Below are 15,748 nucleotides of genomic sequence, written 5' to 3' on the forward strand. Positions count from 1 at the left end.
TAGCTACTCTATGCTGACGGTAGAGAGCTCTCCCGTCAACAGAACTAAACCATCCCCAACGAGCAGCGGTAACGATGTCTGCAAGGGAAGTTCTCCCACCAACATAGCGCTGTGCACACTGTCACTTATGCTGGCAAAACTTATGTCATCCAGGGGTGTGTTCTTTTTCCACACATCTGAGCGACGTAAGTGGTAGTGTACACATGGCCTAAGTAATAGCTGAATGGCTGATTTAAATTTAGCCTAGCACAGGGGAGTTCCTCATGTCAAGGAATCAGAGTTTTCTTACATTCATGTAACCAGGAAGTTGTTCCACAGGAAAAGCACAGTACAACGGGGGTTTGGTATGTGATTTTCCTTAAAAGAAGCCCCTGCTTCAACAGTTACAGAGATAATGTGGTACTTAAACTTCCCTTCTTCTGGAAGGAAAATTGAAGATGTGGGAACTTTAGATATATGCTGTGTCCTGGAGGTGGTCTGTACTCCCCAGTAATAGAAGAAAGGTGTGAGGAATTCCACTCAAACCTTGGTCCTTGGTGGAGAAGGGATTAAAACGCTTTAATTGGCAGTTTCAATTTTTTTTAAACATGTTTGGTCAACCAGACTTCACTGCTACAAGCCCTATTGTTCAGCATATAACTATATCTGGGCTTGAAGTCAGCAAATAAACTGAATAGTTGTTTCCACTTAACAGCAAGAGATGAAGGCTGAATGTATTCTTGGTAACAAAAAAATAAATGATCTCAGGAAAGACAAAAATCACAGGCTGAATACTTAATAGAGCATTAATTGTTTGGTTTGTATGTGACTGACGAAAGCTTGGTGTCAATATATAATATTATGATGACAATTTCACTTCAACCGGCATTTATTCCTGAACTGCTATTCTTCAGGATTTCCATTTTAATAAGCATTGAACAAAGCAAGGGGGAAAAAAAGGAAAAAAGAAAAAACGAAAGAAAAAGGAGAAGAATTTTTGCCTCATTATGACACACACTACTTGGACATACATTGAGATGAAAAAGGAAAAGGCCTCATCTACAAATGTATGCCAAGATTACAGAATAAAGGGGAAAATGATCTAGCAGGAAAATCTTAAGCAAAAGTGTGCTAACTGCAAAAGGGTTAACACTGGTAACATACTGTGGCAGAAGATTAAAAAAATTGAGGTTTACTTTAAATTAACCCTTTCCAGTCCATATGCCACTAAGCAGGTACCAACCTAGAAAAATAGTCCACCTAGCAGTAGCGGCCCTTTAAAATTAAAAAGAGAAAAAAAATAATGTCCTTTTGTTCAAGTCAGGGCAGCCACAAAAGTCCCAAATCTGTTGGAGATGTCTGAGTGCAGGGATCTCCATGTCGGCACCGCAGTCCGGCCCTTCGACTCGCCCATGTCATCCGTGCAGTGGACTGAGAGGCATTGCAAATGGCTGCCAGTCTGCGCCGCAGCTGAGGTCTTGTTCTGGGGAAGGTCGTGGGCTGGAAAGGGTTAATAGAGAGATTATTATAAGGTCTGTGCAACATAACCACTTACAAATTTAAAACAGCAGCAAAGAAAAAGGAACACAGTTCACTGAATACTTTGTGATCAATCAAAGTACAGGACACAGAGAGAACTGGAATCAAAACAAACCAGCTGCAGCACTGACCACGAAGGGAGGGGACATGCCTGGCCTATAGAAGATGAAACTCTTGCTTCTCTCAGTAACTCAACAGAAGTTTCATTACTCAGTAGCGCTCTGTTTGTAGGGGTTTACAGCAGAGGGGACCAGGAGGCAATGCCCTCCTACTTTTTAACAGCCGTAAGGGCAAGCAACAGGGGGGAGGGACGGAGAGGAGCGAGTGGGTGAAGAGGTGGGGGGGGAGCCTCGGGGGAAGGGGCAGCATGGGGGCAGGGCTGTGGCTCAGGTGCTAATGCCTCTCCCCAACTTTTAGGGGCCTTCTGCCACTCCTGGTTTACAGTAGGGCTCTACATACATGAAGGTACATATTGCTAGTTCCATATACTGTCAGCAACAGTGGCCAGTTAGGAAGGAGCTAGAAACCCCATCATGGATACTTATGTAGTAAGCTCCCCATAAAGGAAATTTCTTCCTAACCTTCATCATTAGACTTATGCCCTTCAGTCATGAGAGTTTACAGCCCTTGTATTTTTTTCCTGTCTGACGTAACTGTATGTAATTCAATGTAGTGTATTATCAGGAGCATCCTATGCAAGATACAGGAAGTAACTGTTCTGTTCTGCACAACACTAGTGAGGCCTCACCTGGAGTACTCTGTCCAGTTTTAGGTACCATATTTTAAGAAAGCAGTCAAGAAACTGGAAAGAGTCCCAAGGAGAGCTACAAAAATGATAAAAGATTTAGAAAACCTGACCTTTGAGGAATGGTTGAAAGAATAGGCAAGTTTAGACTAGAGAAAAGAAGAATGAAGGCAGAGATGATAACAGTCTTCAAAGTCGTTACGGACTGTTAGAATGAGGATGGTGATCAGCTCTCCTCTATATGAACAGAAGGTAGGGCAAGCAGTAATCAGCTCAGTTTGCAGTAATGGAGATTTCGGTTAGATGTCAGGAAAACTTTCCAAAGGTAAGTACAGTTAAGCATTGAAACAGGCTACCAACAGTGGAGGTATTTAAGAACAGGTTAGACATACACCTTCAGAGATGGACTAAGTATACTTGATCCTGCCTCAGCATGGGGGAGTTGACTAGATGACCTCTTAAGGTCCCCTCCAGATCAACATTTCTATGATTGTAAACGTTTTCATTATTTATGTATTAAATGACTTTATTGAGTCCAAAAAAAATCACAGGATTTAATATCTTGTGGCAGTGAGTTCCACAATAACTGCACATTGTGCAAAGGAAGCATTTCCTCTTATTGGTTTTAAATATGTTGATTGTCAATTTGAATAACACTTTGCTCTCCTATAAGAATTGGTGATTAGGAGTGCCCGATGCATCTCCTTTGCACTGTGCATTATTTTAATGATACACCTAATAATGAGGTATTTAAAATAATGATAAAAGACCTAAAAACAGTCTATCTTCTCAATATATTTCCTCATACCACAGTCCTTGAATCTTGTTTACTACCTGTCTCTGGGTCCTTTCTTCTCCTGTTACCGCTTTCTTTTAAGCTAGGGTGACCAAAGATGAACACACATTTCAGGCGAGGGCATCCTATAGATTTGTTAATAAATGGGTTTGCACAGAATAGAATGGGATGGGATTATAATGTTTTCTATCACATGCTTTATTCCCTGTAACAGTCTGTTCCCTTTTTAACCACCACCAATACACAAAAAGAGAGGATTTTAAAGAGCTGTCCACAATGCCTGAGATCTTACTGCTAATTTAGCACCCAGTAACATGATAGTACAAATTATTCCTTCCAATGCATGTTAACTTGCATTTGTCACGAGTGAATTTCATCTGTCCTTGTGCACCAATCTGCCTAGCTTTGGTCTTCGACCTTCTCCACTGTTGGCTATTCTAAATAATTTTATGGCCTCTTCAAATTTTGCCACCTCATTGCTCACCTCTCCTGCTTTTTGTAGATCATTGATAACTATATTAAACATGGATATTTGTAGCCCCTCAAACCTTTTTCCATCCTGAAAACTGATCAATTATTTCTACTCTTTGTTCCTTAGTCAATTCACAACAGACCCTTAACTTTGACCCTGTGACTACTTAATTTCCTTAGTAGCCATTTTCCCAGAACTCTGTCAAACACTTTTTGAAAATTTAAACGAACTAGAGACTCATACACTTCACTGCTTCTGTACGCCAAACTCATGGCCCATACCAACAGGTCTCGGCTGGTAGGTTGGATGGATGGAGGGAGGACAGGCAGGATCAGCCAACCTATATAATTTCAAGTGAAGTTCTGTTGAAATCGGCATATACCCACAGAACAGGTTGATTTGGATGAACCAGCATTTTCTGACAGAAAACATTCCATAGGAAAATCTCCAACTAGCTCTACCCCAACCTTGTGTCGCACCTTCCCAGCCCTCCAATGCTGGGCACCCCGCTCCCTCTATTCCAGTGGTTTTCAAACTTTTTTTCTGGAGACCAGTTGAAGAAAATTGTTGATGCCTACGACCCAACAGAGCTGGGGGTGATGGGTAGGGCAGAGGGTTTGGGTGCGGGGGTGAGGGCTCTGGGGTGGGTCCAGGAATAAGGGGCTCAGGGTATGGGAAGGGGCTCTGGGCTGGGGCAGGGGGTTGGAGTGTGAGAGGGGGTCAGGGCTCTGGGTGCAGGCTCTGAGGTGGGCCCTGAGATGAGGGGTTTGGAGCGCAGGAAGAGGCTCCAGTATGGGGGGGCTCAGAGCAGGGTACTGGGTGCGGGGTTACCTCGGGCGGCTCCCAGTCAGTGGTGCAGAGGGGGTGTTAAGGCAGGCTTCCTGCCTGTCCTGGCACCGTGGACCACGCTGCACCCCGGAAGCGGCCAGCAGCTGGTCCAGCTCCTAGGTGGAGGCACGCAAGCGGTTTTGTGCAGCTCTCGCCGCAGGCACTGCCCACCCTAGCTCCCATTGGCCGGAAACCAGCCAATGGGAGAGTGGAGCCAGTGCTCAGGGCAGGGGCAGCATGCGGAGCTCCATTCCCCCCCACTGCCTAGGAGCTGGACCTTCTGCTGGCCGCTTCCGGGGCGCAGCGCAGCATCAGAACAGGTAGGGACTAGCCTGCCTTAGCCGGACAGCACTGCCAATGGGACTTTTAACGGCCCGGTAGGCGGAGCTGACCAGAGCTGCCGCGACCCAGTGCCTTACATTCTGCAACCCAATACTGAGTCGCAACCCGCTGTTTGAAAAACACTCCTCTAGTCTCCCTTTTCTCAGCACCCAGCTCCCCAGTGTGATTGGCTGAGATGCAGCTGAGATCACAACTACACCTGCTTTCAGTGGAATCAGGCTTTTCTGGTTTTCTGATCACCACCAAAAAAGAATAATAGATTCTTTCCACTGATGCCAGGAACACTCCCTGAAGTTCTGGAACAGATTGCATACGGTCTCCAAAAATTATCACCTTCAGACAAACAGGGCAATACCAGAGTTGTGTTAGGTCTCATTTCGCTCAGCCAATAACGTAACTGAAAATGCTTTATTGTGTTGAACACTAACAGATTACAGAGACACAGTTTTCCCTTAGAAAAGCCATGCTGGTTTACCCTCCCACCCCCCATATTATGTTCATCTAGGTGTCTTAGAACTCTTAATTGTTATTTAAATCTATTTGCCACATAGGGAAGTTCAGATCACTAGCCTGTAAAACCCAGAACAGGGCACAATATCAGTTACATTTTAATTTAGAAAAGCCACTGCAGTTAGACTTCCATCCCTCGCAAAACTTTCCCAGGGCTTGTGTGGGCTCTGTAGTATGAAAGCCAAAGATTCTGTTTTCTGAAAGAAATAAAAGATAATGGATTGTAGGATTATCTGTGACTTTTTACATTTTTACTCCCATCCCAAGATACATGCACCCTTTAACTCTCCACTGAAGCCTGTTATGAGACAGCTCCCCAAAAGGACCTGATGAGGGCTGGCTCACAGTAACAAAAGATGCCCAACAGCCAGATTGCACTGCTTCCTATCCCTTATTTGCTGAGCCCTGCCATCAGAGAAACAAAGCACAGACCCTGAGGTTTCAACTACTAGAGCTGGGCTGACCCAGTAGACAGAGTTTATAATGAATGTGGCCTCAGAGGTGCAGAAACAGAAAGGAGTGGCTTATTCATTTGACTTTATCTGAAGATATCCTATCACACCTATTAAATAACAAACTTCCTAAAATTCAACTGACAGTCATTGAAAAGAAAATGAATTACATATTCACACCTGGGTCAAAATTCAATTGCCAGACATGGGGAGGGGGAAGAGGGCAGATTAATTTCTTTCAATTTCACCTTCCATCACAGGCATACCAGGTCCTGAACAGGAGGTGAGTTCTGGCATCACTCCAGCTTTAAATTTACTTGAGACCTGAGAAAGGAAGAATGAACTAGTTGGCCTGGAAGGTCCTTTTCAGCCCCTGCAAGGATGCCTTGCAGAGATCAAGCTCAAAAACCCACCCTGTACTTTATATTATCATTGTAAATGCAGGCTAAAAACCAAATCTAGGCAGGCAGTCTTCATTTTCTCTCACATTTGACTATTTAACCCAAATTTTACACATTCACACAGCAGCATGAATTAACACACATGAACAGAGTGCCAGCAGAGATTGCTGGCCCTTCATATCAACATGGAATTTCACTGCTTCCAATGACCTGTTACATCAGTAACAACAAGAACGCTCTTTGGGTTATTAGTCATAACCACAACCCACACACTCGCTACTCAAATGCCAGTCAATGCTCAGGGTCACCACAGAGCTTGAATCAAATGACCATTCTCCAAAATAAAGCATAAGCATCAACAGCAGACAGGAGAGCCTCTTGCTTTAGGAAGTAGGGATCTGTATAAACCTTTACATATAACTCAGAGCAAAGTCCCATTCAAATCCCATGTGCATGGGTAGTGATGAGAAGGTCAGAAAACTCGCGTGAATGTTGAACCCTATTAAGGCTTTCCCCCACTCTCTCTCTCTCTCTCACTAGTATTAGCTTATTACACATCATGGAGCAAGTTATATTTCCCTCATTTAACCTGCTGCTAAAATAATCAAATATGAAGAGGACCTGAATTGTTACAAAATCATGAGGATATCATTTTTTACATTAATCATAAAAAAATCCCAACACAATCTGACAGTACCTGATTTAAAACTGAAAATGCTTTTAATGCGGATTATTTCAGGATGTTAGAAACGTTCTTACTCTTACAGGATCACTATACAGCATGGAGAAATAGGTCAGAACTGGGGACGGTGACACTATGTGGAGCCTTTATACAAGAAAAGAATGCGAGCTTTGTTTTGGATTAGTGACTTAGATACCTACTTAGCAAGATGCTATATCAGTATGATAATTTGTAAAGGCAACACAAAACTATATTATAGAGCTGCCTGCCTAGCAATTGGTGTTTTCAGTTTGAATTTCTAAGCGAAGATGAGACTTCCTAACTCTGCTGTGATAATAAACAAAAAGTATCATTAGGTCAAAGATGCTGAGGTTTTCCAAACACGGACGTGGGTGAGAGTGCCTTGTAAATTTACAAAACTGTGAAAATTATTTATTCGCTGAGCACCCAGAGCTAGTCCTCCCCTCCCCATCATAAGAGGCATGGTCTGCCCCAGATGTTAAAATCTAAATGACATAAGACTGAAAGAGGCATCAAGCTGGAGGAGTGAAGGTGCAGGAAAAGAGACAGTGGACAAGGCAATAATCCAGGCAATGTGAACATTCAACAAGGTGTGCACAAAGCATGGTTGGTTTTTCCTTTTAAAAAATGCTTGGTTGATTTATTTCTTGTAGGTGTCATGGTACAGACAAGTCCTACGAGGATCTGAATGAAGGATGGATGGCTACAAATAAGGAAAAGCATGGGGAGATAGCAGGAACTGCTGAGAGCAGGAGATAATCAGGGAATAAAGGGCATTAAAAGACAGACACTGTTTTTAGCAGTGGTCACTGGCTGTTGTTTTATGTCACCTCCTATCATTGATATACCCCTGCTTCTCCTCTCCTTCTAGAAATTGAATTTATAACGGAATCACCCTGGAGTCAATTTGGTTAAAAGAAGAGACAAAGCATACCTCCTTTCAAGGCCAGGAAGAGCTGAGTGAAGGTTTTTCCACCAGTTGGTTGGCATTTTGTTTTGGTTAGCTAAATGCAGTTCTGAGTAAAAGTTTGGACCAGCAAAGCCTGAGCACAGAACAGGATTTTCCACATGACCAAATGCACCATTGCAGCTAGCAAAGATTACACGATCACATCCCCTCCTGGTCTGAACACTGCCTCATCACCACGGTTCTGGACTTCTCCCACCCTCTCCCAAAAATATTGCTTCCCTGAACAATTACTACAAGAAGTCTTACCTCACTCTGGGCATTCCAACCCCTGCCATGTGCACAACAGTCACTCATCTGTTGTGGAGTTGGCCCACCTCAGGCATCCCACAGCACGGGCCATGCCAGAGCCACACTCTGTCCAGGCCAAAGAACAGCAAACAGCAGTTTCAGGATTTATTATTAACTACATCAATAGCAAAGCCTATCAGGTGGAACCCAGAATACTAACATGTTGGCACTCCAAGAAAACGACAAGGCAAGGACTCGGGTTTCTTTTAGGGACTTTAAAAAATGAATTTTTATTTAATGATTTGCCCTAATTAAACACTTTTGCAATGCTGGGTTAAAAAATAAACCTGCTTGAGGCAACAGAGGAATAAAAAAGGATCAAATGGAAAAATCTATTTTTCTCAACTATATCTTGTTCATGCCTATTACATAATACACAGGACCTGAATTTTCTTCTATTTTTAGGTCTCCCTTTAAGTACAGTGCACACTGGTATCAGTATAGCAACAACCAGTGCTTTGTGATTGGTTTGACAGCAGAATTCTTCCTCTGCTGGGGGAGAAAAAGAGGAAGAGTCTCCCTGGTGGCACAGGGATATCTGTGGAGGTTCAGAGAGGAGCAATTGGCACAGAAAGATATAAAACACCATTTCAGCAGAGAAAGCCGAGAAACTTGCATAGAAGCAATCTGGCCTTACCATCCTTCAAGGTCTTAAGCCCCAGTACAGAGGTCTGTGTGTGCACAGGACTCTGCCTACAAACAACCAGCTGCCAGTTTGGGGTTTTTGGCTGTGCAAGCCTGGGGCTTTTCGGGCCAGGCCAAGTCTACACTGTAAACTTACACTGGTAAACCATGGTGCATCACTCATGGATGTGAAAAATCCACACCCCTGAGCGACGTCGTTATACCGACCTAACCCCTGGCGTAGACAGCACTATGTCAACGGGACAGCTTCTCCCCTCAACACAGTTATCGCCTCTCGAGGAGGTGGATTAACTACACGGACAGGAGACGCTCCTGTCAGCGTATTAGCATCTTCACTGAAGCACGACAGAAGCACAGGGGTACCGTGCATCAGTTAGATCGTGGCAGGCTGCGGGCAGCACCGTAACACAAATAATAAAGAGAGGCACCACTGATCCAGTGCAAAGCAGGTAATGCAACTGATAATTAGTGGAGAATATTTCTGTACCAGAAGTGTGCTTAAAAATACAAAGTTATGTTTGTTTTCATTTAAATCAATACAGAATTTTTCACTCTCAGTATGTCAAAGTCAGCCCCTGACAAAGCAATAAGGACAAAATTCTGCTCCCCTCCTCACATAAGCTGTCCCAGTGATTTCATTAGAGCTACACCAAAGACTATTATAACTCATTGACTGCAGTGCAGCTACTCAAGTAAGTAAAGCCCTAAACTGGTGAAGTATCATTTACAGGCATCATCTGGATGGGTAGTAAACTCAGCTGCATGAGGAGTTAGCTGGCACTGGCTGCTCTTTTGTTAGACACTGAATATGTTATAGATCTAATACCGGGGGTGGCAGAGAAGACGGTGAGTGCTGCAGATGGGTTTCAGGTGACAAGAGCCAGTTCAACAGCAATTTTAGGGGTGAGAGTTCACATACGGGGTTTTCTGTGTGTTTGGGGTTTTTTTAATATAGATTTTGCCTTAACAAAAGCAGCAATCTTTTAAAGTCAGCAAACAAATATTTTCCTGTGGGAATCCTGTTCTGTGTTTAAAATGGAAGGGAGCCTGTTCCACTTGATGAGTAACATTGCAAACTCTACTATGACACTTGTCCAAACACAATGATGCAGCCTCAGCAAATGTGTCACTAGGCCTGCCTCAGCATTTCATTGCCTCACTGAAAACTAACCACGCCACACCACCTGCTTTATCCAATACATGCTCTGTCCTGAGGGGTATGGTCAGCAGGTTAAAATTAATCCGATACAGCAATATGGTGTTATCAGCCTTTCACTGCCTGAGAGTGGCCAATTTTAGGATAAATGATGGTCAATTACAGTGTGCACCTAACTTTTTGTAAGCAAAGAATTTTAAAGATGCTTTTCACACAGGAGTTACATTTAAAATATAAAACTGATCCTATAAATAACTACGGCAAGAAAGCTGTAAAAGTTCTTCATGAAAGCAATGGGATTGTTACTCTGGCATCAACAGAGCTGTGTTGCCTGCTGGATCCCTGGTAACCGTGTTGAAGACTCCCTGTTCTACAGCAACATTTATCATGAGTTAGAACCTGGGATGGGTGCGAAGGAAAAATATTTGATTTGTAGGACATGCCACTTGAAAATGATCATCTCTTGTTGGTCAATGTTCAACTACAGATAAAAACTTAAATGTTTAAGATATATAACATGTACAGATTAAGGTCGTATACCTCAAGCAAATGAAGCAATTAGCGTCCACAAAGGAGTCTGGATACGTACTGCATCAGCATAACATCATAGCAAAACAAAAGAAACGCAAGATTAGCTCAAGTTGATAGCATACCAACTTCCTTTCTAGAAATTTCCAGCTCTCTTCCATCCAGATCCACAGTGGGCATTCAGCTGGTACCTAAGAGCTATCTGCTTCGTGACCACCTGCTGAGTCCCCAGCTTGCATTTACCCTTTCAAAGGAGCACTTCCAAGCATATTCTCCAGGACTCTAGGACTTGACGTCTGGGAGAGACACTCAACTGTAGGGCTAAGGTGATCATTTTGCCTCTGGCTGCAGCTAGGGTCCTCTGGCTCTCTCACCTGAAGGGGGAATGGGGAAAAGCTCTGATAATTCTAAATCTACCATGCTGGGTTATTGCAAATGCCAAGTTTAACATTGGAAAATGTGTGTTCCTCCTTACTATCCTCTGAACATGTCCCATCAAACCCATTATCCTGCATATAGCAGCATCCAGAATCTGCTGCTTCAGAGAAAGATGAAAAGAATACATATTTACCCAGGCCAATAGTACCACACTGTACACGATGGAGAAAATTCCTGCACCAAACACTAAATGCCCTAGAAGCTAACATGGACAATTATTACCCTCAACCTGCACAGAGGTCTTTCTAAAAGCCAGCCACAACACCTGAAGAGCTGGGTAAACACTACAAAAAATTATCTACAGTCATTTAAATGAATGAAGCCTGACTACGTTCACACCCACACGTGCTTGTTTTCAACAAACATTCTAATTAACTTGTTTATTGACAGGGATATTTGTCCAAAGTGCAAATTTTAAGCAAGTATTTCAGAACATTCACTGAAGACTTGTCTTTTTATGAAGTCGTGAGTATTCACAGACATTCTGAGGGTTTATCTACACGGTCTGAAAGAGGACTACGTTAACGCAAACTAGGTACCTTAACATTTGTGCCAGCAGCGTCTACGCAGAGCAGTCAGAGTGCAACTGTAGCGGGACTGGGATACCGTGGATTCCGCAGGACCTGCTGCCATAACAACGGCAGCAGGTAAAACGTATTTTGTTCTGGCAGGATCGGGTGGGTGGGGGGAAAACAGACTATGGTAATTTGTGGGAAAACACTTTAAAACTTTTAATACTTAAATTTAAGTGAGGGATAGAAAGAGATTAGATGTCTATTGTAACAGGAACTATTTTTTTACACGGTTTAAGCAACATGTGTTTTATTCTTTTAGTGGTAAAAATTATGTCTGAATTTCTTTTTTATATACACAATATATTAACTGACTTTGGTTTTCAGTAGCATAGGGGAATCTGTCTCTCTTGTGACATCTAAGGTTTTTGCAGGTGGGAATGGGATAAAAATGCAAGAAACAATGCGGGAGTGGGTATTGCAGAGCAGAGCAGTCCCACCACCCACGCAGGGCTCTGCCCCACAGTCCACACTGCGGCAGCGTGAGCATGGCCTAAAGATTATGCTCAATCAGTGAGGGAACAGAAATACCACGTTTCTCTTCCATCCTTTCCCATGTTTTCATTCTCCAACTAACAAAATGGCATTCTCAGGACTGACAACCAAATGAAGGCAGAGAAAAATGTATACACATAGCATCAGTAAGCAAAGGGATAAGAGAGAATACATTCTTTAATCAAAACATTTATCAAAAAGACTACACACCAAGCTTCAGCCCAGACTGACTCTTTATGGCCAAGTTATAAAGCCTCAAAAGATCAGGGTTTACAACAGCATATGTCATGCAGCCCTTCTCATACCTCAAATACACACCCATTCGCCAGGATCCTACACATTTAAGAGGCTGCCCTTTCGCTTCTGCTGGGCTGTCTAGCATTGCATCCATACTAAAAGAGAAGGTGAGTATTTTGTAACCGTGTGTTAGTGAACACAGGGTAAAATGCTAGCGTGGACAAGGCAGCGGCTTTCACATGTGTGAGCAGGTCAGATTTATATATATATACATACATACATACACACACACTATGGAGGAGCCCAGGGTTCAACCAGGAAACTGACTACACATGTCCAGTGTGAAAATGACAAACTGCTTCGTCCACACTAGGAAAAGCAGACCTTTTTCCCTAATGAAAATGTAACCTAGTATACCCCATTTCTTTGAAGCAATGAACCACATCCTTTCTTTAAAGCTTCCGTCTTCTCTTTTTCTCTTCAACCCACAACTAACTTCTCCATGAAGCTTCTGCACATGGAGATGCTACATAAAAAGACACTTTAAAAATAAAAACCTATTCTATTCAGTTGGATGGTACCACTCACCCAAAGATGTGCCCTGACTTCATTTCCAGAAATTCTAATTCCATTAAAACACATCTCCATGTGCTCTGGTAGAACGCATATTACATATCCCCACACCAAAAGTGAGGTTAATTAGGGGAGCTCATAGCTAAAGCAGTATGAGATGCTGTATAAAGGCAATAAGAGTTTATGCTCCTCTGGACATGGAGTCCTGCCTGTGTCATTTCTCTATTTTGCCAGTGACAAAAAGGAGGGAGAGAGAGATGCAGACAAGGAGCGAGTGAGAGCGTACGATCATAGTCTGGTAAAGGTCTGGTTTCGAATGGGTTCCACTCGACATTGCAGCATTACTGTAAGATTAAAGTGACAAACAGGAGGTAAAGATCCCTGGAATGGCGACTTGCCTCAGGGCTTGTCCCTTACACTGCTTCAAAGGCTCTGACAAAGCCGCTGCTACTGCTCCTTGGCTGCCCCAGAGTCCCATCTACCCAGCACAGCGTGGGCTCAGTGCACTGCAGCACGCCCTCAATGACTAGCCAAGCATGAAGCTCTCACATTGTTACTGATCTTGTTAAGGCTAAATCAGATGTTTTGGTTCAAAATCCTGTACTCCCGGATCAAAGATCAGTTTCCCCCTACTATTCCAGAACAACTCAAAGGCTGCATTAATAGGCTTTTGTTCATTTGGAACCTAAGTAAGGGCCAAACTACCATAAGAGGGACTAGATTTGAATTATGATCTCTTATGGGCTACAAGCCTACATATAGTGTTTAAAATGATTCCCTTAGGACAAGATGTTTTTCACCAAATCTCCCACATGACAGTTTGACATATTGGTTTGGGCACATGGCTCTGCATCTGTGCACACTATAGAACAATCTTCTTCAGTTTTCAAAAAAAAAAAAAAACATCTGAAAACATTTCATGTTTATCTACACATTGGATTTAGTCTCTCTAGATCAATTTACCCTTAGAATTGAAATGTAGAACAGATTCAGTCTGTTCATGTTTGTAAACAAATGAGCTACTTAACTGCTCACTAACCTATGCTGATAAAGTGTTGGACAAAATATTTTCTTGAGCCTTAAGAGTAGAAGTATATCCCATTTTTTCACTTTCATCTATAAATACAATGAAATATATCATGAGATTTATTTTAAAAAAAACTGTGATAAATCCATTTTTCTCTCCCTCCGCACATTGTGTTCATGCACTGGACTGTCTATTGTGACTGTAAACACCTAGGAACAGGAATTGTGTTTTGCTCTGGACTCTGTACAGCACCAAGCACTCTGCTGCCACCTAATAAGAAGTGCAATCTGTTCCATCACTGACCTATTCTTCCTACTATGGTTTTTTCCTTCCATCCTTTTTTGTAACTTGTGCAATCTATGCTTCTTATTTAAAGCCAATAAAACAAGTATATGTGGAACATTCTTTTTACTTACTGTTTAATCTACATATGAATAAAATTAAAGAAAAAGATGAGGTTTATGTGGTTGCTCAGATGAGTGGATAAAGCCTATGACTCATAATTATATGCACAGTTTAAATATGGATTAGGAGGAGATTTCCCTCTTTCTTGCCCAGGAATGGCATGCACAGAACTCCCCACCTGCAATGTATGGGCCACATCTTCTTCATTAACTGTTCAAGAACTCATTTGGCTTGGCCAGCCCATGGATTTATTAGAGATCAAACCTAATAATTTTTATAACCAGCCAAGTGACACTGTAGAAACCTTTTCTCACAAAGGAAGAAAGGTTCTTTAGTCAAAGTTGTGTGCCTAAAACAGAGAATTGTCCTAGACTACTAATATAACCCACAACAAAAGACTAAAAAGCTTTGCTCATTAAAGCATTAAACTTTGCCTCAGCTAGAAGAGACATCACTCACCTAGGAGAGAGAAAAGTAAGGGCCACCACCACTGCTCCCCAGTGTGGGAACATAGCCAATTTATCCTTAATGCTGTGTCAGTGCCCCACTTCCTCGTCAGCTCGTCAAATCTGGCAAGCATCCTCTAATCTTCACCAACTCCTCTTCTGTGGACAGGATGATTAATTGGAGGTGCCTGTGATTCTAAAGGGAGTAAGTATCAGACCATGTTGCAAAGATGTTTATTTTGCTTTAAGTAGTCAGAGCTGGCAAGGGGCTCTGCTAATCCTCACTGCCTGCCCAGAAGTTAGGTAACAGAACAAAGTAAAACACTTGCTGTATATATGAATTTTTATTTTATTCTTAACTCCTTTTTGTTTGTATTTCCCCAAGGAATGGCAGGAGGAGAAGAGTGCAGAAGAGGAAAGACACCCTGAGTGCGTATGGCAGAGTTAACAGCAAGTCATTACCTCCCTCACCATGGCCTGAAGTCATTTCACTATCTCCCGCTTTAAAAGCCCCAATGTGCAAGTAAGGGTGTATGTCTCTTGGATGCACACTCAGTCACTAATGTTATGCCCAGACACAGTGTGTGCAGTGCCTGGCAGTGAATGCCTGAAGTGGAAAAATGACTTATACTGTTAGTGGAGGCAGCAGTAAGCTTCCAGTGCAGCATGACCTTGAGTTTGCAGAGAGAAGAGTGTGTGGAGGTGGAAGGAGAGATACAGTTTAAACAGATTTGTTCTTTTTATCAAGATCAGGGGAAAAGACATGGAAATCCAGCAGGGAAAGGTGAAAGGCTCCTCCTCTTCCGACCACACTCCCCCACTGCCCAGCGGGGAAGGGTGCCAGCAGGTAAGCCTCCTCCTATTTATTTCCATGGGAGTTACTACTTTATTTCTCTCCCAACTATGTGGCTCCCTGAGAAGCAACACATCCACGGGGTCAGATTTGAAAGGTCTAAAATTCTGGAGAAAATTCAGTTTTCTTCCTTGGGACAGGACGAGCTTCTGCTTCCCCCTAGATGGCAAGAGCAGGGGACAATGGACAGATTTTAACTGATATCCTTCCTCTTTTCTGGCTGCCACCAGTTCCTCTTTTCAACTCAAGACAGACTGTTTACTGCATCATCTGCAACTCACACAGAAAAGCGCTTTCTGCCCTCTCTTTAGGGGCGATTTGGGGGATTTTAGTGCTCATGAAATAAAA

At 42.8% G+C, this 15,748-nt stretch overlaps 1 protein-coding gene across 1 annotated transcript in view; it reads right to left on the bottom strand.

Annotated features, from left to right (window-relative positions):
• Positions 1-532: 532 nt before the first annotated feature.
• MN1 (MN1 proto-oncogene, transcriptional regulator) overlaps positions 533-15,748 on the bottom strand; it is a 44,246-nt gene continuing 29,030 nt past the window's right edge. The window contains exon 2 of the mRNA XM_048821887.2: positions 533-1,479. Within this exon, the coding sequence (XP_048677844.2) occupies positions 1,295-1,479 (185 nt within the window). The 3' untranslated portion in view covers positions 533-1,294. The remainder of the gene's footprint in view (positions 1,480-15,748) is intronic.

This window comes from Caretta caretta, chromosome 15 (assembly GCF_965140235.1).
Source record: "Caretta caretta isolate rCarCar2 chromosome 15, rCarCar1.hap1, whole genome shotgun sequence".
In the NCBI taxonomy this organism is placed as follows: domain Eukaryota; kingdom Metazoa; phylum Chordata; order Testudines; family Cheloniidae; genus Caretta; species Caretta caretta.